This window comes from Callorhinus ursinus, unplaced genomic scaffold, assembly GCF_003265705.2.
Source record: "Callorhinus ursinus isolate GAN/ISIS: 27379988/994484 unplaced genomic scaffold, GSC_fseal_2.0 scaffold15, whole genome shotgun sequence".
Taxonomy (NCBI): domain Eukaryota; kingdom Metazoa; phylum Chordata; class Mammalia; order Carnivora; family Otariidae; genus Callorhinus; species Callorhinus ursinus.
In genome coordinates, this window is record NW_027397077.1 from 2504640 (window position 1) to 2523800 (window position 19161).

The 19161-nt window shown below is 49.8% G+C and overlaps 2 protein-coding genes across 3 annotated transcripts in view; both read left to right on the forward strand.

The window, feature by feature from the left end:
• Positions 1-4610, forward strand: part of MAU2 (MAU2 sister chromatid cohesion factor) — a 34085-nt gene extending 29475 nt beyond the window's left edge. Inside the window, exon 19 of the mRNA XM_025885701.2 lies at positions 3856-4610. Coding sequence (XP_025741486.1) covers positions 3856-3894 — 39 coding nt within the window. The 3' untranslated portion in view covers positions 3895-4610. The remainder of the gene's footprint in view (positions 1-3855) is intronic.
• Positions 4611-14542: 9932 nt separating this feature from the next.
• Positions 14543-19161, forward strand: part of GATAD2A (GATA zinc finger domain containing 2A) — a 102377-nt gene continuing 97758 nt past the window's right edge. Inside the window, exon 1 of one of the 2 annotated variants that reach the window (XM_025884698.2) lies at positions 14543-14905. The gene's annotated coding sequence lies outside the window, so the exon portion shown is untranslated. The remainder of the gene's footprint in view (positions 14906-19161) is intronic. The other variant, XM_025884694.2, reaches the window with a different exon arrangement.

Below are 19161 nucleotides of genomic sequence, written 5' to 3' on the forward strand. Positions count from 1 at the left end.
CACACACACACACACACACACACACACACACACACACACACACACACCCTCAGAAATCCTGTCACTCCACCCATTTCTGGCTATCTCCACTGCTTCTCCCCAAGTCCCAGCCACATCTCCCACCTGGATGTTGTCCAACCTCCTCCCTGAATGGTCCTGGAACACTCTGTGCTTGCTCCCACCTCTCTGCCTGCCAGGGGCACTCTCCCCGCCGCTGCTCCGCTCAGCAGCCCAGCATCAGCCAGGAATGTCCCGGCCCAGGCCTGGCACATGTTGGCAGGCCCAGGAAACAGCCCAGGAGGAAGAACACAGGCAGTCCTGGCAGACGCCACTGTGGACACTTGCCTACGTTGTCTGCAGGTGTCAGAACACTCGGTCGCTGTGCTTGCCCCCCCCGCCCCCAAAATGCTCACAGGACCCTGCTGTACTGCAAGGGAGTGGGAACTTCACAGCCCCAGGCCAATGGGCACTGGGGGTCCTGGAAATTGAAAATGATCACAATGTGTATTGGCTTTCCCCTTTGGCCTAGTTGAACCCGTTAGATTTACATTTCCCCACAAAGAAAGCTACTCAGAGAGAGGCAGGCAGTCTTGCCTCTGTGGTCCTGTCTGTCCAGCACCTGACATGGCTTCCTTGATTTGAACCACGCTGATGCAACCCCAGTCAGTTCAGACTTGCCAACTGGACACAAGAAGCTGAAGGGCTCCTGGGGTCAGAGGAGGGTGCAGTGTCCCCCTAGGTCAAGGGACAGAGGCAGGGGGACCTGGACTCTGAGGGCCACAGGGGCTCCACTCCCTCATCCCTCACCCTCTCCGAGGGCTGCTGCTGGTCCCCAGAGAGCCAGGGAGGGGGAGGAGGAGGATTGCTGAAGAATTCAAAATTCATCTCACCCCCAAGTCATGCTCACATGCTGAGATTACAATGCAATTGGTTGGGGAAAGGAAGGAAAGATTCATTTCCGTTAATTTGATTTCCTTAAGTACTTTGATATTTTGGGTACTTTTTTCAAGGACCAGAAAATAGTTAAAGGGACTATTAGTGCTTTATGAAAAATATGATACTCCCAATGAATTACGACTGCTACAATAAATGTCATTTTTAAAACCATAGCGTTCTTGGGGTGCCTGGGTGGCCCAGTCGTGTCTCTCTCTGTCAGATAAATAGGGAACACAAGCAGGGGGAGTGGGAGAGGGAGAAGCAGGCTTCCCGCAGAGTGGGGAGCCCGATGCGGGGCTCGATCCCAGGACCCTGGGATCATGACCTGAGCTGAAGGCAGACGCTTAATGACTGAGCCACCCAGGCACCCCATTCAATAAAATCTTTTTTTTTAAGATTTTATTTATTTATTTGAGAGAGAATGAGAGACAGAGAGCACGAGACGGAAGAGGGTCAGAGGGAGAAGCAGACTCCCCGCCGAGCAGGGAGCCTGATGCAGGACTCGATCCCGGGACTCCAGGATCATGACCTGAGCTGAAGGCAGTCGCTTAACCAACTGAGCCACCCAGGCGCCCTCAGTAAAATCTTAAAAAACAAAAACAAAAACATAACATTCTTACACTAGGAGTTTGTGGGAGAGAGATCAGCACCCTATGCCCCATCCCTGTCGTATATACACTGAAAAGCTCTCTGAAACACAGCTCTCTAGAGATGGGCCCCCTTGTCAGTGTGTGTTTGTTTTGTTTTGAGTGTCATTTCCAACCACGATCCCGCACCCTTACTGTCTGTGCAACATGGAGTTGAGGCTCCATCTGCAGTTAGTCACACTCTGTCCAGACTGAGCATGTGGTCCTGAGGAAATTCTGCTACTATAGAGTTCTACACACAAATGCTCCCCTAAAGGGTTAAGTACAAACTGCTCAGAAATATGGCTTTGAACCGGAAGTGTATCTCCTCCTCTGTCTTCATCTGCATGTGTCACCAGTTGCTGTGGGCAGCTCAGGCTCCTCCATCCTCAGCCACCAGGGGGCGTAGCGGCTTGGGCAGTGTTCCCACCAGGTTGAGCGACCTGAGTCCAGCGCCTGGCTGCGAAGGATGGGCTGGACGTTGCCAGTCCTCAGTGCGGCCTGGCCTTGTCCTCAATTTGCAGGAATGCAGAATAACCTTCACCACAGTCTCTCAGTTCCTCTCCTGTATCATGTGGGATGGGAGATGCTGATCTCTAGGTGTTAGGGCTGCACCATTCCCTCCTTTACTTGCCAAACATTTATTTGGCACCTACTTGATGCTGAATGTTGGGGACACAGCAGGAGCCGTATCAAGCAAAGTCCCTGCCCTCAGGGAGTGGACATTCTACCAGAAGTCTGACAATGGGCCTCAAGTAGGAGTGAGCCATGCCCCACTTGTGAGATGAGAGCAGCATACTGTAGGATGGGAAACCAGGGACAGGTGGGGGACACTGTGACAGGACAGAGGGGAGACCTCCCTCCGCCAGCCAGTCAGAACTGGATGATGTTTCAACTTCTGCTACGTAGACACCAAGACTGTGGGAAGGGGATGGGCCAGCCCTGGTGTCTGGCTACTCAAGAGGATACTGGGAGGGCATCGGAACTGCCAGCGCTCCGGTGGCATTCTGCCTTGAGTCATGTCGGGGGGACACTGATGGGTGGGGAAAGTGGCTGAGCCCCCACTTCCAGAAGAGGGATCAAATCCCTGGATCCTCTCAGGTCCTTCTCCCCCCACCACACTCAGGACAATATCCCAGAAACAAACTGGGGGTGAGGGTGGTGCGAACAGGGCTAAATGTGCGCAGGGGTGTGGGTCAGATGGTGACAATAACAAAGATGGGGTCACTGACCCCCTTTTATAATGTAGACTCCCAACAGCAGGTGATCAGGGGCCAGGGCACTCCTGACATCACCACAAACCAACCAGAACAGATGCTCCGGAGCCAGGTCCCTGATCCGAGGACTCCTAACACCCTGCCCAGCAGCGACCACACTATTTCCTGAGCCACCCCCTCCCCAGGAAAAGGGAATTCATCTCCTAAAGAAGTTCTTCCTGCCTCCAGAATGTTCCTCTGTCTTCTGGTGCCAACAGAAGGAAGTCCCAGCTGGGCCACACCCAAATCCCTCATTCACAGGATGTGTTTCCCTCTCCGCATCTAGTTCTCCTCAGACCCAAAAGCTTAAGGAGATTACTTTTGAGGGATTATTTACCCCTCCCTGACTGTGTCCTGAAATGGCCACAGGCCACACTTGTGGTTGTCCTGGCTGTGGGACACCCACACACCTTGACTGCAGAGTGTGGGGCCAGGTGGGCTTTGCACATAGAGACGCCACGGCAGTGTCCACTCAGTCCCTGTAATGGGAAGAGCAGCCCGTGGCCACATTACCTCTCTCTGGATTCTTCCAGCCTTCACACCTTACCTTGGTACTTACAGCCAGTGAGGACAGTGGATGAGTGCGGAACATGCTCCCCTCCCTTCTTAACTCCCGTGAAAAAGGCCAGAACGTAGATCCGTCTGAGAAACAGGATACAACACGATACACGTTTGTGATGCAGGGAACATCAGAGGCATTTCAATCAATGTTATGTGGACAACTAACAAGAGTTGGGGCACCCAAAAGAATCACCGGTTCAAGGTCACAATTTGGAGCCAAAGATGATTTTTGAAACTGGTTCATCTCTCTCTCCCGAGCCACACCAGATTCTAACCTTCACATTTGACCAGTTCCTCCAAAGACACCAAGCCATGGGGTCATGTGAAATGGATTACTCAAACCCGGACTGACGCCTAGTGGTGGCCTGGCACATGCAAGATGCTCTGACATTCTCCGATAGATTTATACTAAAGGACTATCCATTATTGATCTGAAATTCAAATCTGACTGGGCGTCTTCTGTTTTTATTTGCTAGGTCTGGCCACCCTGGAGGCTCAATAATATCTTTGAATAAAGGAACATAGGCCTGCGATCGGAGAGCTGGAAGTTGACTGAGTCCAAATAAGGAATTTTACCGGCAGGAAACAGAACTCATAGGGCTCTGCAGTACTACGCTTCCTTCTTCCCATCAGAATAAAATCCCACCTCTGGGGCACCTGGGTAGCTCAGTCTGTTGAGCATCTGCCCTCAGCTCGGGTCATGATCTCAGGGTCCTGGGATGGAGCCCCAAGTCGGGCTCCCTGCTCAGCGGGGAGCCTGCTTCTTCCTCTCCCTCTGCTGCTCCCCCTGCTTGTGCTCTCTCTTTCTAATACATGAATAAATAATCTTAAAAAAAAAAAATCCCACCTCCTCCCAGGCCCAAAATATCAGCCAGCCTCTCCCACCTCATCCCTGCCCACCAGCTTGCCACTGCTCTATCCCATACTTGGTGCCACCTGTTCCCCTCACTATTCCCCTCTACCCAGAATGCTTGTTTCCAATTTGACTCTGTAAGATCCAGGTCTCTGCTCAGATCCACCTGCTTGCAAGCCCATGACTCCTGCCCTGGCCAGAGGCCTCCCCAGTCACTGTGTCACATCCTTGATTATTTTTCTTCATCATCATCATCATCATCAGTAGTTGAAATTACTGGGTGGCTCAGTCGTTAAGTGTCTGCCTTCAGCTCAGGTCATGATCCCAGGGTCCTGGGATTGAGCCCCGCATCGGGCTCCCTGCTCCACAGGAAGCCTGCTTCTCCCTCTCCCACTCCCCCTGCTTGTGTTCCCTCTCTTGCTGTGTCTCTCTGTGTCAAATAAATAAATAAAATCTTTAAAGAAAAAAAGAAAAAATATCAGACATGGAATAAAAAATAACTTAAAAAAAATTACTTTGTTCATTTTTTTGTCAGTCTGTCCCTTCCCACTCACCTTGATCACCACAGCATCCAGACACATGATCACAGGCCTCTGAGTATCCATGGGTGACAACTGCAATCAGGAACCCAGGCCTTGCACCGAAACTCCTGCCACAGTGCCATTTCCCCCTATGCTGCAAGCTCCTGGCTCTCAGCATCACCGGGAGCAGGAGGTTGCCAAGACCAGGCAGTTCGAGGGACTCCTATACTAGTAAGAAGGTAAATTAATCTCTTAATCTAAGCAAAAGTTGTGATTCAGCATTTCCCAACCCAGGACATGTAGAAATAAATACCCCTGGGGCGCCTGGGTGGCTCAGTCGTTAAGCGTATGCCTTCCGCTGGGGTCATGATCCCAGGGTCCTGGGATTGAGCCCGGCATCGAGCCCCGCATCGGGCTCCCTGCTCAGCGGGGAGCCTGCTTCTCCCTCTCCCACTCCTCCTGCTTGTGTTCCCTCTCTCCCTGTGTCTTTATTTATTTATTTGACAGAGAGAGACACAGCGAGAGAGGGAACACAAGCAGGAGGAGTGGGAGAGGGAGAAGCAGGCTCCCCGATGAGCAGGGAGCCCGACATGGGGCTGGATCCCAGGACTCTGGGATCATGACCGGAGCCGAAGGCAGCCGCTCAACCAACTGAGCCACCCAGGCGCCCCAAATAAAATCTTAAGAAAGAAAGAAAGAAAGAAAGAAAGAAAGAAAGAAAGAAAGGAAGGAAGGAAGGAAGGAAGGAAGGAAGGAAGGAAGGAAGGAAGGAAGGAAGGAAGAAAAGAAAGAAAGACCCTTGCTCCAAGGATCCCAGCAACTTCCCCAGTACAGGAGCTTCTAGGACTTTCTATGGTGGACAACAAGGTGCTTCGTTCTAGGGAACATTCTAGAGGCTGAAACCAAACCCCACGGGACAGTCCTGAATCACTGATTGAGGCTGGTGACTTGAATCTGTGGTGAGAAGCATCGCCCACCAGACCATTTGCTTTCAATTTAAGAGATCGGAGCCCATGGGTTGACTGTACCTCTGTGTGTGCACCAAATCAAAGTGGGCCTCATACGTCTGTATATGAAATAGAACTCCTCTGGAGGGACATGCGAGAGCCTGACATCACAGCCTGTGGGTGAGGAGACAGGAGGCCCGGAGTTCAAGGCAAGAGAGATGCCTTCTCCCTGGTGCCTTTGCCCAGGCTGCCTGCTGCCTCAGGCTGTCTGACCCTTATTAGGAGCACATTAAACATTTGTGGCATAAATTAACATACAAACAATTAAAACCAAAAGAGCAAAATGAGATGGAGCACCATATTCCTCAATATACACGTCATAAATACACATACACGTGTAATACACACATGGCCAATTACCTATAAACAGACAACTGCCTGCGTCGCCCATCTTCTCGGGCACCTTTCATTCCGGGCCACCCTCGCGGTGCTCACCCTGCTCACCTGTCCACTGCCAGTCCCGTGCCTGTCTACAGGGGAGACAGAGGAGAATCGTGCTGATCAGATCTGTTTCTATAGTTTTTGTATGTCCGGGGGAAAATCTCTTTCTCCCGGCTCTCTTGCCCACGCTTCAGCAATAGTCGAGGAGAAAATTCTCATAAAGAAGACCAGAGCCTTGGTGATCAAATGTGTCAGAGGCTGAGCAACAGGAAGGACAGGCCTGGCCCAGTCTGGGTGGAAGCCAAAGGCAAGGAGCCCTGGTGGCGGCTTCGCCGCAGACTGGCCCAAAGGCCTTAACATGGAGGACGCCAGCAGCTTGGCAGCGGCAGCGACAGGGAAACTTCCCTCGCTAAGACACATGTGCGACTCTCGGGGCATGGTCCCTGAGGGCTCAGAGCTCCTTGGGGACTGCTGAATTAAACCCAGGACAAGCGCACAAACCCTGGATCCTTGAGCTGTCTGTTCTCCCCCTGGAGCTTAAATAAGCATGAAAGTGCAGGGAATCTGGCCTTTGAGACTCAGTGAGGCTCAGCTCAGAGACCAGCTTGGCCCTCTCCTTGCTACCGAGCTAAGTCACACCCTCTCTGGGCACTCCTCCCTTGGGAAAAGTAGAAGGTGGACTGGCTGATTTGTTAACTTCCTCTCTGCTCTGACCGTCCCCAACGTGGGATTATCTACACGAAGAGGGGACACAGAGGGGAGAAATGAAGAGGCGTTTCCGAGAAGATGGGCGACCCAGGCAGTTGTCTGTTTATAGGTAATTGGCCATGTGTGTATTACACGTGTATGTGTATTTATGACGTGTATATTGAGGAATATGGTGCTATCCTCTGGGAATGTATTATCTAATGGAGATAAGAAAGGAAGAAAGAAAGAGAAAGAGAGAGGAGGGAAGGGAGCAGAGGGAGGGAAAAAGGAGAGAAGGAAGGAAGGAGAGCCATCTTACCTACTTTGTGTGGTGAATTAACACAAAATGCACAAAAACTAAAGGATTATAAACAGAAAATGTTAGACACCAACACATTCGTGGCCCCAGCAGGTGGAAAGCCTTGCTTGGAGTTGGGGATTTTGTTCTTCACTCCTTGCACCTTTCCCGCCTTTCCACACGGCACCCCAAAGAGCTAATTTGAAGTGGCTGGGAGGACTTTGGGGAGAGTGTGGGCAGCTGCAAAGATTTCAGGATTGGAATCCAGACCGAGGTTCTGGTTTTATTTATTTGTGACCCTGGCCAAATAAAAATCCCTGAGCTTCAATTGCATCCCCTCCAAAACGGAGGTCTATCCCTTGACCACACATAACTACTAAGAGAGGGGGGTGCAATCAGGGGTGACAGAAGCTGGCTTAGCCCAGGGCAGCATGGGGAACCAGCCCTTTTCAAATCGTGAACCACGGTCCACGGACTGTGAGTTCTCCAGGAGGTTAATAGATGTTCTTAGAATGAAAGAAAACAGACCACGTTGTCAAGGAAGTTTGCAATATACAATGACAACATCCATTATCAATAGGAAAAGGTTTAGCAAAATCCTCTAGTTGAAAAAATAATTTTATAAGAGAGAAACTAATCACAGAATCCCTATTGATATCTTGAGGCCTTCTGATGTCCCATGGAATCCAGAGCGGGACATTTTACACTGATCAACCTATCCTCATGGGGGGGATGCCTGAAATCATGGATAATGATACTGAATGCTGTATATACTATGACTTTTTCATATATACACATACCCATGATAAAGTTTAATTTATAAATTAGAAAGGCACAAAAATAACTGATAATAAAATAGAACAATATAATAAAAGTTAAGAGTATTCGGTGTCTCTTTCACATTCTTTTTTTTTAAAGATTTTATTTATTTATTCATGAGAGACAGAGAGAGAGAGAGAGAGAGAGAGGCAAAGGGAGAAGCAGGCTCCCAAGGAGCAGGGAGCCCGATGCGGGACTCAATCCCAGGACCCTGGGATCATGACCTGAGCTGAAGGCAGACACTTAACCATCTGAGCCACCCAAGCGCCCTCTCTTTCACATTCTCTCAAAATATCTTATTGTATTGTACTTGCCCTTCTTCTTGTGATTAAGTGAGATGATAAAATTCATACATGATGAGATGAAGTGAGGTGAACGATGTAGGCATTGTGACATAGCACTGGGCTACTATTAACCTTCGGGCAATACCTCGGAAGGAGGATCATCTGTATCCAGACCAGCATTTGTCCTTGGGTAACTGAAACCAGGGAAAGCGAAACCTCAGGTAAGGGGGTTATGACACATTCCAGGAAGTAACTGGAGTGAAGGGAGGGCCAAAGAAGAGAAAGACTTTGAATGCCAAGCCAAGATTCAACCTTTGGTGATGGAGGGCTTAAAAAAATTTCTTTTTCTTCTTAATTACAAAACCAATAGAATACAACCTCCTTAAAAATGGAAGTTTTTTGAGTAGGGGTGTGACATGGTTCTTGATTGAAGAGAAATCAGTCTAACAGTTTATGTGTAATTGATTATGAGAGAGTCGCTAAGAGCATTTTTGGGAATGGGTGGTAGTGACAGAAATCAAAAGAACAGACAGAAAAGCAAGGGGACATATCATAATGTTGAGCAAGTAACTTTGAGTTTGATGAGTGATGTTAAAGCAATCTCCAAAGTTTTAAGAGTTTTCAACCTGGAACACCAGGAAGGTGATGTTAGTGCAGAAGAAAAGAGTGACAAAGGGAAGCTGGTTGAAAGGATAGGGTTCCCTCTCCCTCTTTCTGACATTGTGGTGTGTGCATCTGACTCTGTGCACAGACCTCATGTTTTCTTACACAACTTTTAGGATCAAGGGCTTCCTGGTTGAGAAACAGAAGTAGAATCAACCTATTCCCCATGGATTCCGATGAAAACAGGTACAACTCCAAGAGGAGACATTGGAGAAGAACCAAACTGATGTATAAGGAATCACTTATGAGATGGCACATATTTATACTGTATCAAGGTCACTAACATCTTACCATGTCATGTTGAAAAGGTCACCACTCTCTCTGGACAGTTGGATGTGTTTTATTAGGAAAATAATTTTCTTCTCTTTGTTTCTCTGCTTCTGCACTAGTAGGTTGGTTCAGTGATAAATATATGAGAGCTTTTGTTTGAAAAAAAAAGAATTGAGAATGGGTTAAAGAGAAAGACATCAAATTTTGTCTGAAACATACATAGCTGTTGAGTTTCAGTCACATCCCATCTAGAGGGGAAGGAAATCCCAGACAGGAACTCAGGCAGACTGGAAATACAAATCTGGGAGTTCTTAAGACTCCTGCTCTTTGAAGGGATTCATTCTCTGAAGAAACATAGAAAGCACAGACTAGTAGCAAGAGATGAGATGGCAGAATTTCCAGGTAGAAGTTGGACGAAGACTGAACAGGAGACCAGAAGAGGCAAGTTCCCCAGAAACCATGAAAGACATTTCAAGAAGTAGGGAGTGTCCTCTAGATGCTGGAGATTGGAGAAAATGCAGACCAAGAAGAGTTCCTGTAAGGGGAATCACTCCATTCTCAGTAATATGAGAGAAGGATTTTAGTGGCAGGATTAGACAGCAGCCTGACAGGGAGGAAGGAATTGGCAAGGGAATGAAAGCAGTGGGCCAGGTCCACAGGCATAACATGCATGTCCCTTGGAGGCAGAGAGGCAGTCACTTCAGTCCTAGGGCACAGGGCTCTTGTCTCAAGGCCGAGAGAGGTTGGAGGAAGGGTCTGAAATGCAGTGGAATGAAGGCCCTGACCTAGGTTTTAGGCTCAGATGTAAGTGCTTGTCTAGGATGCTAAAGGCCTTCAGATCCCACAGAAGCTCAAGGGGAATTCTTCACTGGTGGTAGTAAGGAAACTCTTTCCCACCTAGCACTGCAGTTGGCTCCTCCCTCTGCACAAAAAGTGGCCACACATGTCAAAGATCAACTCCCTCCTGTTCAGAAATGCTTTCCATCCTGGTGGGGAAGTCACCCTTTTGACTTAGTAGTCTTCTAAGCTGTAGGCATGTAGGTGTACATAATACTTTTTTGCTCCAGTAAAGGGTTATCACTAGTGCCATTTAATTATGTCAATAACAACCAGGTAAGATTTGTTACTACAGTCTAGGTTTTTGACCTAGAGACTAAAGAAGCCTGACAGAAAGGGCTCCTGGGCTCCATCTGGACTCAATTCCAGAGTTTCCAGCCATCCAACACCAATGAAACTACACTCTGCTCCCCACCCCTGGATACTTCAGGTGCTACCTGACTTTCTCTTGCGGGGAGCAGGAGGATGACTTAGGCCAACCTCTTGATTTGGTAGTCTCTATTTCTCTCTGAAAAGACACTGACTTTTTACTATCCTTTCCCTGGGAGACCCAGAGCCAATTCCTATGACCTGCTAAAAGATGCAAGTTTCAGTAGATTAGCAATTCACATATGTGAACCTCAAAGTGCTTGGCAAACCCAAATGAATTTTGCAGTCCAACAATCTTAGGAGGCAATGATGGAAGGGGCACTTTGCTCTGGTCACCTGAACTGGCAAGTGACACTGGAGGACTTTAACTTTTGTGCTTAGTACCGTTCCCACTGGTATGAACCAGCTGTTATTCTTCACTGTTAGTGGGCACTCTTCCTTGTCCACAACCCTAACACCAGTAGGGGGTCTCTGCAGGCTGGCACCCACCAGGCCCCTCATTTTTCTAACTACCACTGAGGCCTTGCCTTCCTTGCTGCCTGTGCAGTCACCTGGCTCAGTTCCCATTTCCCTATTTGGATGTGAATGTCACTTAGCCAGTTTGCCCACATGATTTCCCAGACCCGGGAAGGGACACGCCTTGATGCAGAGAGATGCAATCGCTACTACCACTGTGGAAAGGAAAGCCATCCTTGGTATGGGTCACATGTCCTTTTCATTTTTTTATGTCAGAAGCTGTGCATGTGTCATCCATTTTGGTGGGGCATTTCACTTCCTCTGATGAATGCCCATTTGCCTTGGACTCTTCCAGGATACAATTTCCCAGGCAATAGGGCTCTTGTTTATGTTTAGATTCCAGACTTCTCGGACATCCCTTAATCCAACATCTCTGCCTCTAGGCAATGCCTTTTTCCAGAGAATAAAGAAATTTTGTACATTCTTAAAATAAAAAGTGAAACATAATTATAGGTCCTGACATTTCTAGGGATCAGTCTGGGAATTACACAAGACAGCCCTGAAATAACCTCACTTCATTTGCAATCTCCCTTTGACAAAGTTAATTTCGGTGGCCTTGACCCTGGTTATGGTGCCCCACTTGCCCTTTTCTCTTGGAGTTAGGGGACTCTAGCAGACCTGTATCCAGAAATTTCCCACGGCTTGTCTAAGAGAGAGATAAGGCTCAGGAAGTTTTTGGTTCCTAACGTGTCTCAACTTGGCACAAGGACTCAAGAGGATAGGCCCCTCTTCTTCTCCCCGTTCCTGCACATAGGCCCAAAGTGAGATTAAGGCAATGCAAGTTTAGGATCCAGCCATAGAGTAGCAGTGGGATGTGAACAAGTCGCAGTTGCCCTGTAGGTCTCTCCATTTCTCATGTATAAAATGAAGCGTTGGACAATGAGCTGCTCTTTGATCCCAGTTCAATTCAGTCACTATAAAAGCACTAAGGGACTACTTAAACGAATAAGGCTGGATCCCTGCTCTCAGAAAGCATCCTGCTTAGTGATGGGAATGAAAGGAAAGTGCCGTACACGGTGCACTCTCCTCAGTGCAAACTTTGAGACTGGTGTTCTCATTTCTGATATGGCTGAGTAAAGTAACTGGCCTAGCTCCTGTGGGTTCAACTGCAGCTCTGCTAGCCACCAAATTCTGAGTGGTTATTGTCACCCAGACTGGCTCAGACACTTGCAGAATGTGGTAAGTGTTACAACAGAGGTGCAAACAAGGGGCTCTGGGAACACATTGTCTTCATGTTTCCAGTGGCTTCCTTCCCTAGCCAAGGACTCTGTCAACCTTGCCACTTGAGTCCAGCCAGGCTGAGTTCAGTCAGGGAATCAGGCCCCACAGGGCTGCCTGCCAACCTCCCATTCCTGTGACTCTCAGGATTTATCCTTTACTTTTCTTCCAGGAATGACAGCCTACTTGTAACAATAACAATAATCCCTTCCACCATCGCTTCATGGTTTACAAAACAGTTTCACATCATTTAATCACATTCCTACAATATCTTCTTGGTATCCCTTTAGTATAACATTCTGCCTTGCCTGACAGGCCTGTTTCCCTTTATTGCATTCATCTTGGTTCACAAGTTCCATCCTATAATTCAGGTATCTCAGTACCTTGCACATTTCTGTGCACAAAGTGGGGGAGATAAAAGTTTGCCGTATTGAATCCTCACTGTGTTGTGGGTCTTTCTCATGGCTGCTTTCTTCACCCCTTTGATTCAACGGTTGTTTGGTTGTCTACTAAGGGCAAAGCTGGGTTCTTTCTTTCTTCCTTTCTTCCTTGCTTTCTAAGTAATCTCCACACCCAACGTGGGGCTCAAACTCACGACCCTGAAATCAAGAGTCACATGCTTTTCCGATTGAACCAGCCAGGTGTCCCAAAGCTAGGTTCTTAAAAAGATTTTATTTTTAAGTAACCTCAATACCCGATGTGGGGCTTGAACTTACAACCCTGAGATCCAGAGTCCCATGTTCTACCAACTGAGCCAGCCAGACTGCCCAAAGCTGGGTTCTTTGAGGGGGATATCAGGCAAGGAGTTCAGATCAACAGTGGGGAAGACAGAGGCAAAGGACTCTGTCACCTGTGGGCCATGGTAAGTCCTACAGCAGAGGTGCAAACACTGCAGTTTGAGTGACTGATGAATTTTGTCTGGGGGTGGGTGGGAAGCAGGAATGCTTTTTTTTTTTTTAAGATTTTATTTATTTATTTGACACAGAGAGACACAGTGAGAGAGGGACCACAAGCAGGGGGAGTGGGAGAAGGAGAAGCAGGCTTCCCGCCGAGCAGGGAGCCCGATGCAGGACTCAATCCCAGGACCCTGGGATCATGACCTGAGCCGAAGGCAGATGCTTAACGACTGAACCACCCAGGTGCCCCAGCAGGAATGCTTCTTGGAAGGGACCCACCCAGTAGAGAAGGAAAGGGGCTGAAGAACTCGACAGGGGTCAGAATCAGGAATGGCCACAGATTTGATTGACCCTTGGGAAAGAGAAGAGAGCTGCACAGAAAAACACTCTCAAAAAAAGAGGAAAGAGGGAGGAGAAAAGAGAGGTGCTTGAAGTCACAAGTTTCTCCTCTGGTCGGGGGAGGGACATACAAGGTAGGAATTTCCCGAGTTATCTTTAGATAGGAAGGCCACAGCACATAGCCCCCACTGCCCCTCAGCCAAGGGAGGGAGCGGGCCAGTGGCCCCTATAGTGCTCAGAAAAGAGCTAGGGTATGCTCCCCAAAATACTGTCCAGGAAAGGAAGTGGGCCCTGAGTTCCCCCAATTCTCCTTAGTAAAGGGGGCAAGGGCCTGAACCTCTACCAATTTTCTTAGAAAACAAGAGCTAGGGTTGCGAATCTACAAAATCACCCTCATCCTGGCAATTCTCGGAAAAGCGGGCAGGGCAAGACTCGCCAAAACTTTCTTCAGAAGAGGGCCAGAGCAAGACCCTCCAAGATTCTCTTTAGGAGAGGGACTAGGGCAAGATTCCTGGATTCTCCTCAGAATGGGGGCTAGGAAACGAATTCCGAAGATTCTCCTCAGAACGGGGGCCAGGGCCAAGAATCCCCAAGATTCTTATCAGAAAAGGTCGAACCCACAACTCTTGTCATAAAAGAGCGCTGGGGATAACGCATTCCCTCGGGAACAAGGCCGAGCCAAGGGCTGCCCAGTCTCCTCAGAGCGCGCCTCACGCGGCCCCGCCCACTGCCCGGCGTAACCGCCCCACGCCCGCCCTGCCCAGGCCCTCTCCGGTGCATTGTGGGTGGGGCGCCCCTGCTGAGCACTGCGGGGAACCCCCTGCCCAGCCAGTTGTCGGCCGCCCGGCGGCCCAGCCGAAACGCCCTCCGGGGTCCGAGCGAGCCGGCCAAGAATTGACGCGTCTCCAAGTCCCCGCCCCTCGTGGCGTTCCCGCCCCGAAGCCGAGGCCCCGCCCCCGAAGGGCCATGACTGGCCCCGGGGTCCGCTCCACTCTTTCATTGGCAGACCGCTTGTCAGTCACCCCGTCCCACCTCCTCGGGACCGCCCAGACCGCCGGCGCGATCCCGAGGGCCAGCCGGCTCGCGCTTTCATTGGCTCTGGGGCACTGTCCGTCTTGAGGCTGGCCACGCCCTCCATGGGAAGCGGATCCCCGGAGCCTCAGCCGGACCTCATTGGCCTGCGGCGCCGCCACTCGACGAGACGCGCCTCAACCCGGAAGTGTGCGAGGCGAAATCTGCCTAGCAACCGGGGAAGCCGGGCTGCGAAGCGGGCAATTTCAGTGTGAGAAGGAGCGGCGAGACCGAGCGGCGGCTCCGAGCGCGGCGCGGCGGCTCCTCCCGCCCGGGGTCAGCGCCCCGGCGCGCGCACGCGCATCCCCGCCACCCGAGCGCGCTCCGCGCCGCCCGCGCAGTCGCTCGGTCGGTCGTCCGTCGTCCTGTCGCCGTCGCCGCCGCGGGCGCCACCTGAGGGAGCCGCCGCCGCGGGACCCGAGCTGATCGGACCGGACCCCGCCTCCCGAGGCCACCCGGGGCCCAGCAGCCGCCCGCAGAGGCGCCGAGCAACTTCGGTGAGTGAGGGGCCGGCGCCGCTGGTGGCGGGTCCCCGGCTTCCGGTGCCCCGGGCTTCTCTGGGGCTTCCGCTTCTCTGAGGGGACAGCCTCCGATGCGCGGACCCCCCTGTCTGAGGGACCCCCGCTTCTCTCAGGGGAGACCCCCTTCTCCGAGGGACCCCCATCTCTGAGGGACCCCCACTTTTCTGAGGGACCCCACCTCTCTGAGATACTCCTTTCCTCTGAGGGACCTCCACTTTTCTGAGGGGCGCTCCCCTTCTCTGATGGACGCTCCACTTTTCTGAGGGACCCCCTGTCTCTGCGAGGGAGCCCTCCCTTCCCCGTGTCTTTGAGGGACTGCCTGCTTCACTGAGGGCCCCGCGCCCCTTCTCTGAGGGCCCCGCCTCCCTGAGCCCCCTCCTAACTTCTCTAAAGAGACCCCTGCTTCTCTGAGCGGTGCTCTGTCTCTGAGGGACCGCCCCCCGATTTCCTGGGGACCCTTCTCTCAGGAGACACCCTGCTTCTGGGGGACCCTCCTCGCTTCTCTGGGGGGGCCCCACCTTCTCTGAGGAGACCTCTGGGCCTTTCCAGGGACCCCCCCCCCCACGTTCTCTGAGGAGAGCCCTGCTTCTGTGAGCTGTTGTCCCTCATCCCTTTTTGCCCTTGCTTTTCTAAGGTGTCTCCCACTTTGCACAGGGCCCCTTTCCCCCTACCTTTCTGAGATGCTCTCCCTGCTGCCCCCCCTCCCTGGGGGACCTCCTCCTTCTCCCAAGCGACCCCGGCTAATCTGAGGTATTGCTGCTTCTGTCAGAATCCCTTCTGGGCGTGTTCCCCACTTTGCTGAACTATCCCCACTCTTGATGGGACCCCCTACTTTTTGATGGGCGCCTTCTCTTTCCTGAGGGGTCCCCCACTACCCTGAAATGCCCATTCATCTGACTGGATCGTTAGTTCCCAGAGGAAGAGTTCCCCACTTTTCCAAAATGTTTTCTTTTGGGCTCTCCACTAACCTGTGGAAGCCACAATTTTCTGAGGGGTCCCTGGCTCCTCCAGAGCTTCTCCCCCTAATATGGGATGTCCTTCTCCTAGGCGATCCTCATGTCTCTTAAGTGTGCTTCCACTTTTCCAAGATATCCTCTGCTGGTGGGAAACACTGTGGATTTCCTCACTTCTCTGGTGCCTCCCGCATTCTGAGGCATTCCCTTCTCACTTGCCTGAGGACATTTCCCCCTTTCCTGAGGTTTCCTGCCTGATTCTCTAAGGGAGAAGCCCTTCATTTTCCTTGGATCCCCTAACTTCAAGCTTCCCCTGTTTCTGTTTGGGGTACCCTCTTCCTCCTTCCTGGAAGGAGAGACCAGAAATGTCCCCCCTCTTCTGTCTTCTTTCTTGCCAGATTGGAGGAGGAGTTCTTTGAACTTTGACCTCAGCTTCCAAGGACCTGGAGAATTTTGTGGCTGGAAAGGAATTTGGGAGACAGTCAAACAGACAGTTTCTCTTGTCCTTCTGAGACCTGCTAGATTTGAGGGGGAGCAGGGGCTGTTGCCAGATGACCACTTTGGTTACTCCATTTTTGAGCCATGGGCCACCACAGTTTTGTCAGGCCATTGTGGAGGTGGGAGGGACAGGGCTGGAGCATTGTCCTCCTATTATTCCCCATTATCACACTGTCAGGCTGTGGGACCGACCCACTTCCTGTCCCATCCCTCAGTCCTTCTGCACAGTGTAGCACACCACCGTCTCACCCCCCCCAAAAAAGGAGAAGCAAAAACACTCCTTCAGGTCTTCCTGCTATGTTTTCTCTGATTTGCCCCTTGATCTCTAGAGGATCCCCAGTTTGTGGGCCAGTCTGGTTTGAATGGCAGGGCAAGAAGCAGGAAATGGGTCACCTTAGATCCAGGAACAGTGGAAGGGAGGCAAAGGACAGGGAATTTGACAGTATTTCTCTAAGTTTTAGGTAACTTCAGCCTGGCCCAAAGGAAGTTTTTACACGGCTTTTACAAATCTCATGTGTACTTTTTTTAATGGCCCACCCTGGATTCCAAATTCACTCCAGTAGCTAATTTTATCTGCTTTGCCAAACGCAGAGCTCTCTGGAGCCCAAGTAGATGAATGCTGGCATTGAGAGATGGTCCAAAGGACAGGAATGAACTCAGTTTGAAACCTGAGTAACTTGTAACCACTTCGTGTCCATGTACAAGTCTCGGGCTAAAAACACGGGGAGAATGTATTTGAAGTGGAGTTCTGAAATGTAGGCTGAACTGTTTGGTTTAGCATTTCAACAAGTTCTTCTCTCTGACTGTGCTAGAACTGCAGTTCACTTTACAGTGTGACTTCAGGCTGTCTCTCTCCTGTTCATTTCCATCTGGGTCTTGCTTAATTTGAGTCCTTTGTGAAGATTCCTGCCGAGGCTATAATTTGAGTTCTAAATCTGTCGGTGGACCATGTGGACACAAGTTTCAACTCGAGCTATTTTCTTCTGTAGAGAAGCGCTTGGAGAGTTTCCTAGGCCCTTTGCTCCTGGGGTAGTCAAGTCCAGGCAGGAAGGTGCTGCAGACCTGGATGTTCTCCTACTGCCTCTTCCTGGTCAGTTGTAGGCACTGCCCTGATGGGAAGGGGAAGGATGTTGGGGAGCTTGGGGCTTAGGGTTTCCTGAGACAGGGCAGAGAAGTGCCAGCACATATTTATTATTTTGAATGAAACCCATAGGACCAGTAGGATGGGGTGTTGGAAAGGGAAGGGGGAGCTTTGAAGTCAGAAGGACTTGATTCAGGTTTTGGTCTGTCCTTCCTAGTTGTGTGGTCTTTTACAAGTTATAATGCAAAATCAGCGCATTACTAAATATTTGAGGGGTCACATATCTATGTGTGTGAAGGTGCCAACAGATGGGAAGTGCTTCCTAGACAATGAATGAATGAATCTGAGGTAATGAAGGGGAGGCAGCCAGCATAATGCCTAGCACATGGTTGGTGTGCAATAAAGGTTGACTGTTGTGCTCAAGAGATTAAGGTTCTGGTCTGAACTTCCAGACCAGGAAGCACTTGATATTCTGCCAAGGCTAAATATGCTCATAGAGAAAGAAATGTGGTATGTCTCTTGCAAAACCCATTGCCACCCTGGGTCTTGTAGCGTTTTTCTGTGTTCAGATAGCAGATGTGAGATGGATTTGCTGTGTAGCAGACATTTGTGTTGCCTTGGCCTTGCCTTCTGCCTCTGTAAAATGGGGTGATTGTGAGTTGAGGGCAAGTAGGGAGATGTATTACCATAATTAGACTGTAGGAAAAATAGAAGTTTATAATGAACTTTAGGAGTTGTGGGAAGAAAAAAGTAGGTGAACTATAAACCTAAAGGATCATATCCATATTTTGGGACTGTTTGAGTGAGTGATATACAGCAGTTACTTGGTGAGTGTCTCTTCTTACACATTAGAACCTTAAAAGCAGAATGTTCTTTTAGAGTAATGGATCAGATTTGAGGACAAAAGACTGGGAAAGTGATGTACAAAGGCATTTGATGTCCCATAATAATAGTGCATTGAGAGGGCCAGTGTGTGGCTTAGTGCCCATGAGGAGATCAGAGTTCACCTTGAGCTCCCAGGATCTAGAGAGCTGTAGAAGATGCTAACTTAGCCTCTGGGGGTGAGGGTGGAGGTAGGGGCTAGGGTGGGCAGGACATTTTTTTTTTTTTGAGAGGATTCTTTTTTTTTAGCCATTAGTGAAAGTCCTAAAATCATGACCAGTGAGTTGGGCCTAGCCTTTTTCACTTACTAGTGTGGTGACAGATGGCACTTGCCTCTAATATCTAAAACCCAGGGGGAAATAATGGGTGAAAATCTGAGCTAGGCCTCCACTGGGCTACTCCCAGGTTTGAAGGATTCCCCCCCACCTTTGAAATTATACCCACTCCCTCCCTCTTTCCCTCCTTCCTTCCCTCTGCCTGTCTCTCTGTCTGTCTCTCTCTCTCTTGACTTTGCTATTGAGGCAAAGAACCACCAATCTTAAATTTCTCTTAATTCTTTTAAGGACAGTAATTTCATTAAAGAAAAAGGAACAAAGTTTTATTATTTTTAAAGTATAAAAAAATAAGGTAAATAACTTTAAAGGTATCACTATCCCTTTTGAAATTATGCTGCATCTTTTGTGTGCCACAGACTTCACTTTGGTGGATGGTGGCGCCACCACCAATTCTCTTTTATCTAACAGGAAGTTTTTTTTTAACTTTTTGTTTTAATTGAAAGATCCTTACAGCAATAAAAACCCTTGGATAGTTAGAAATGA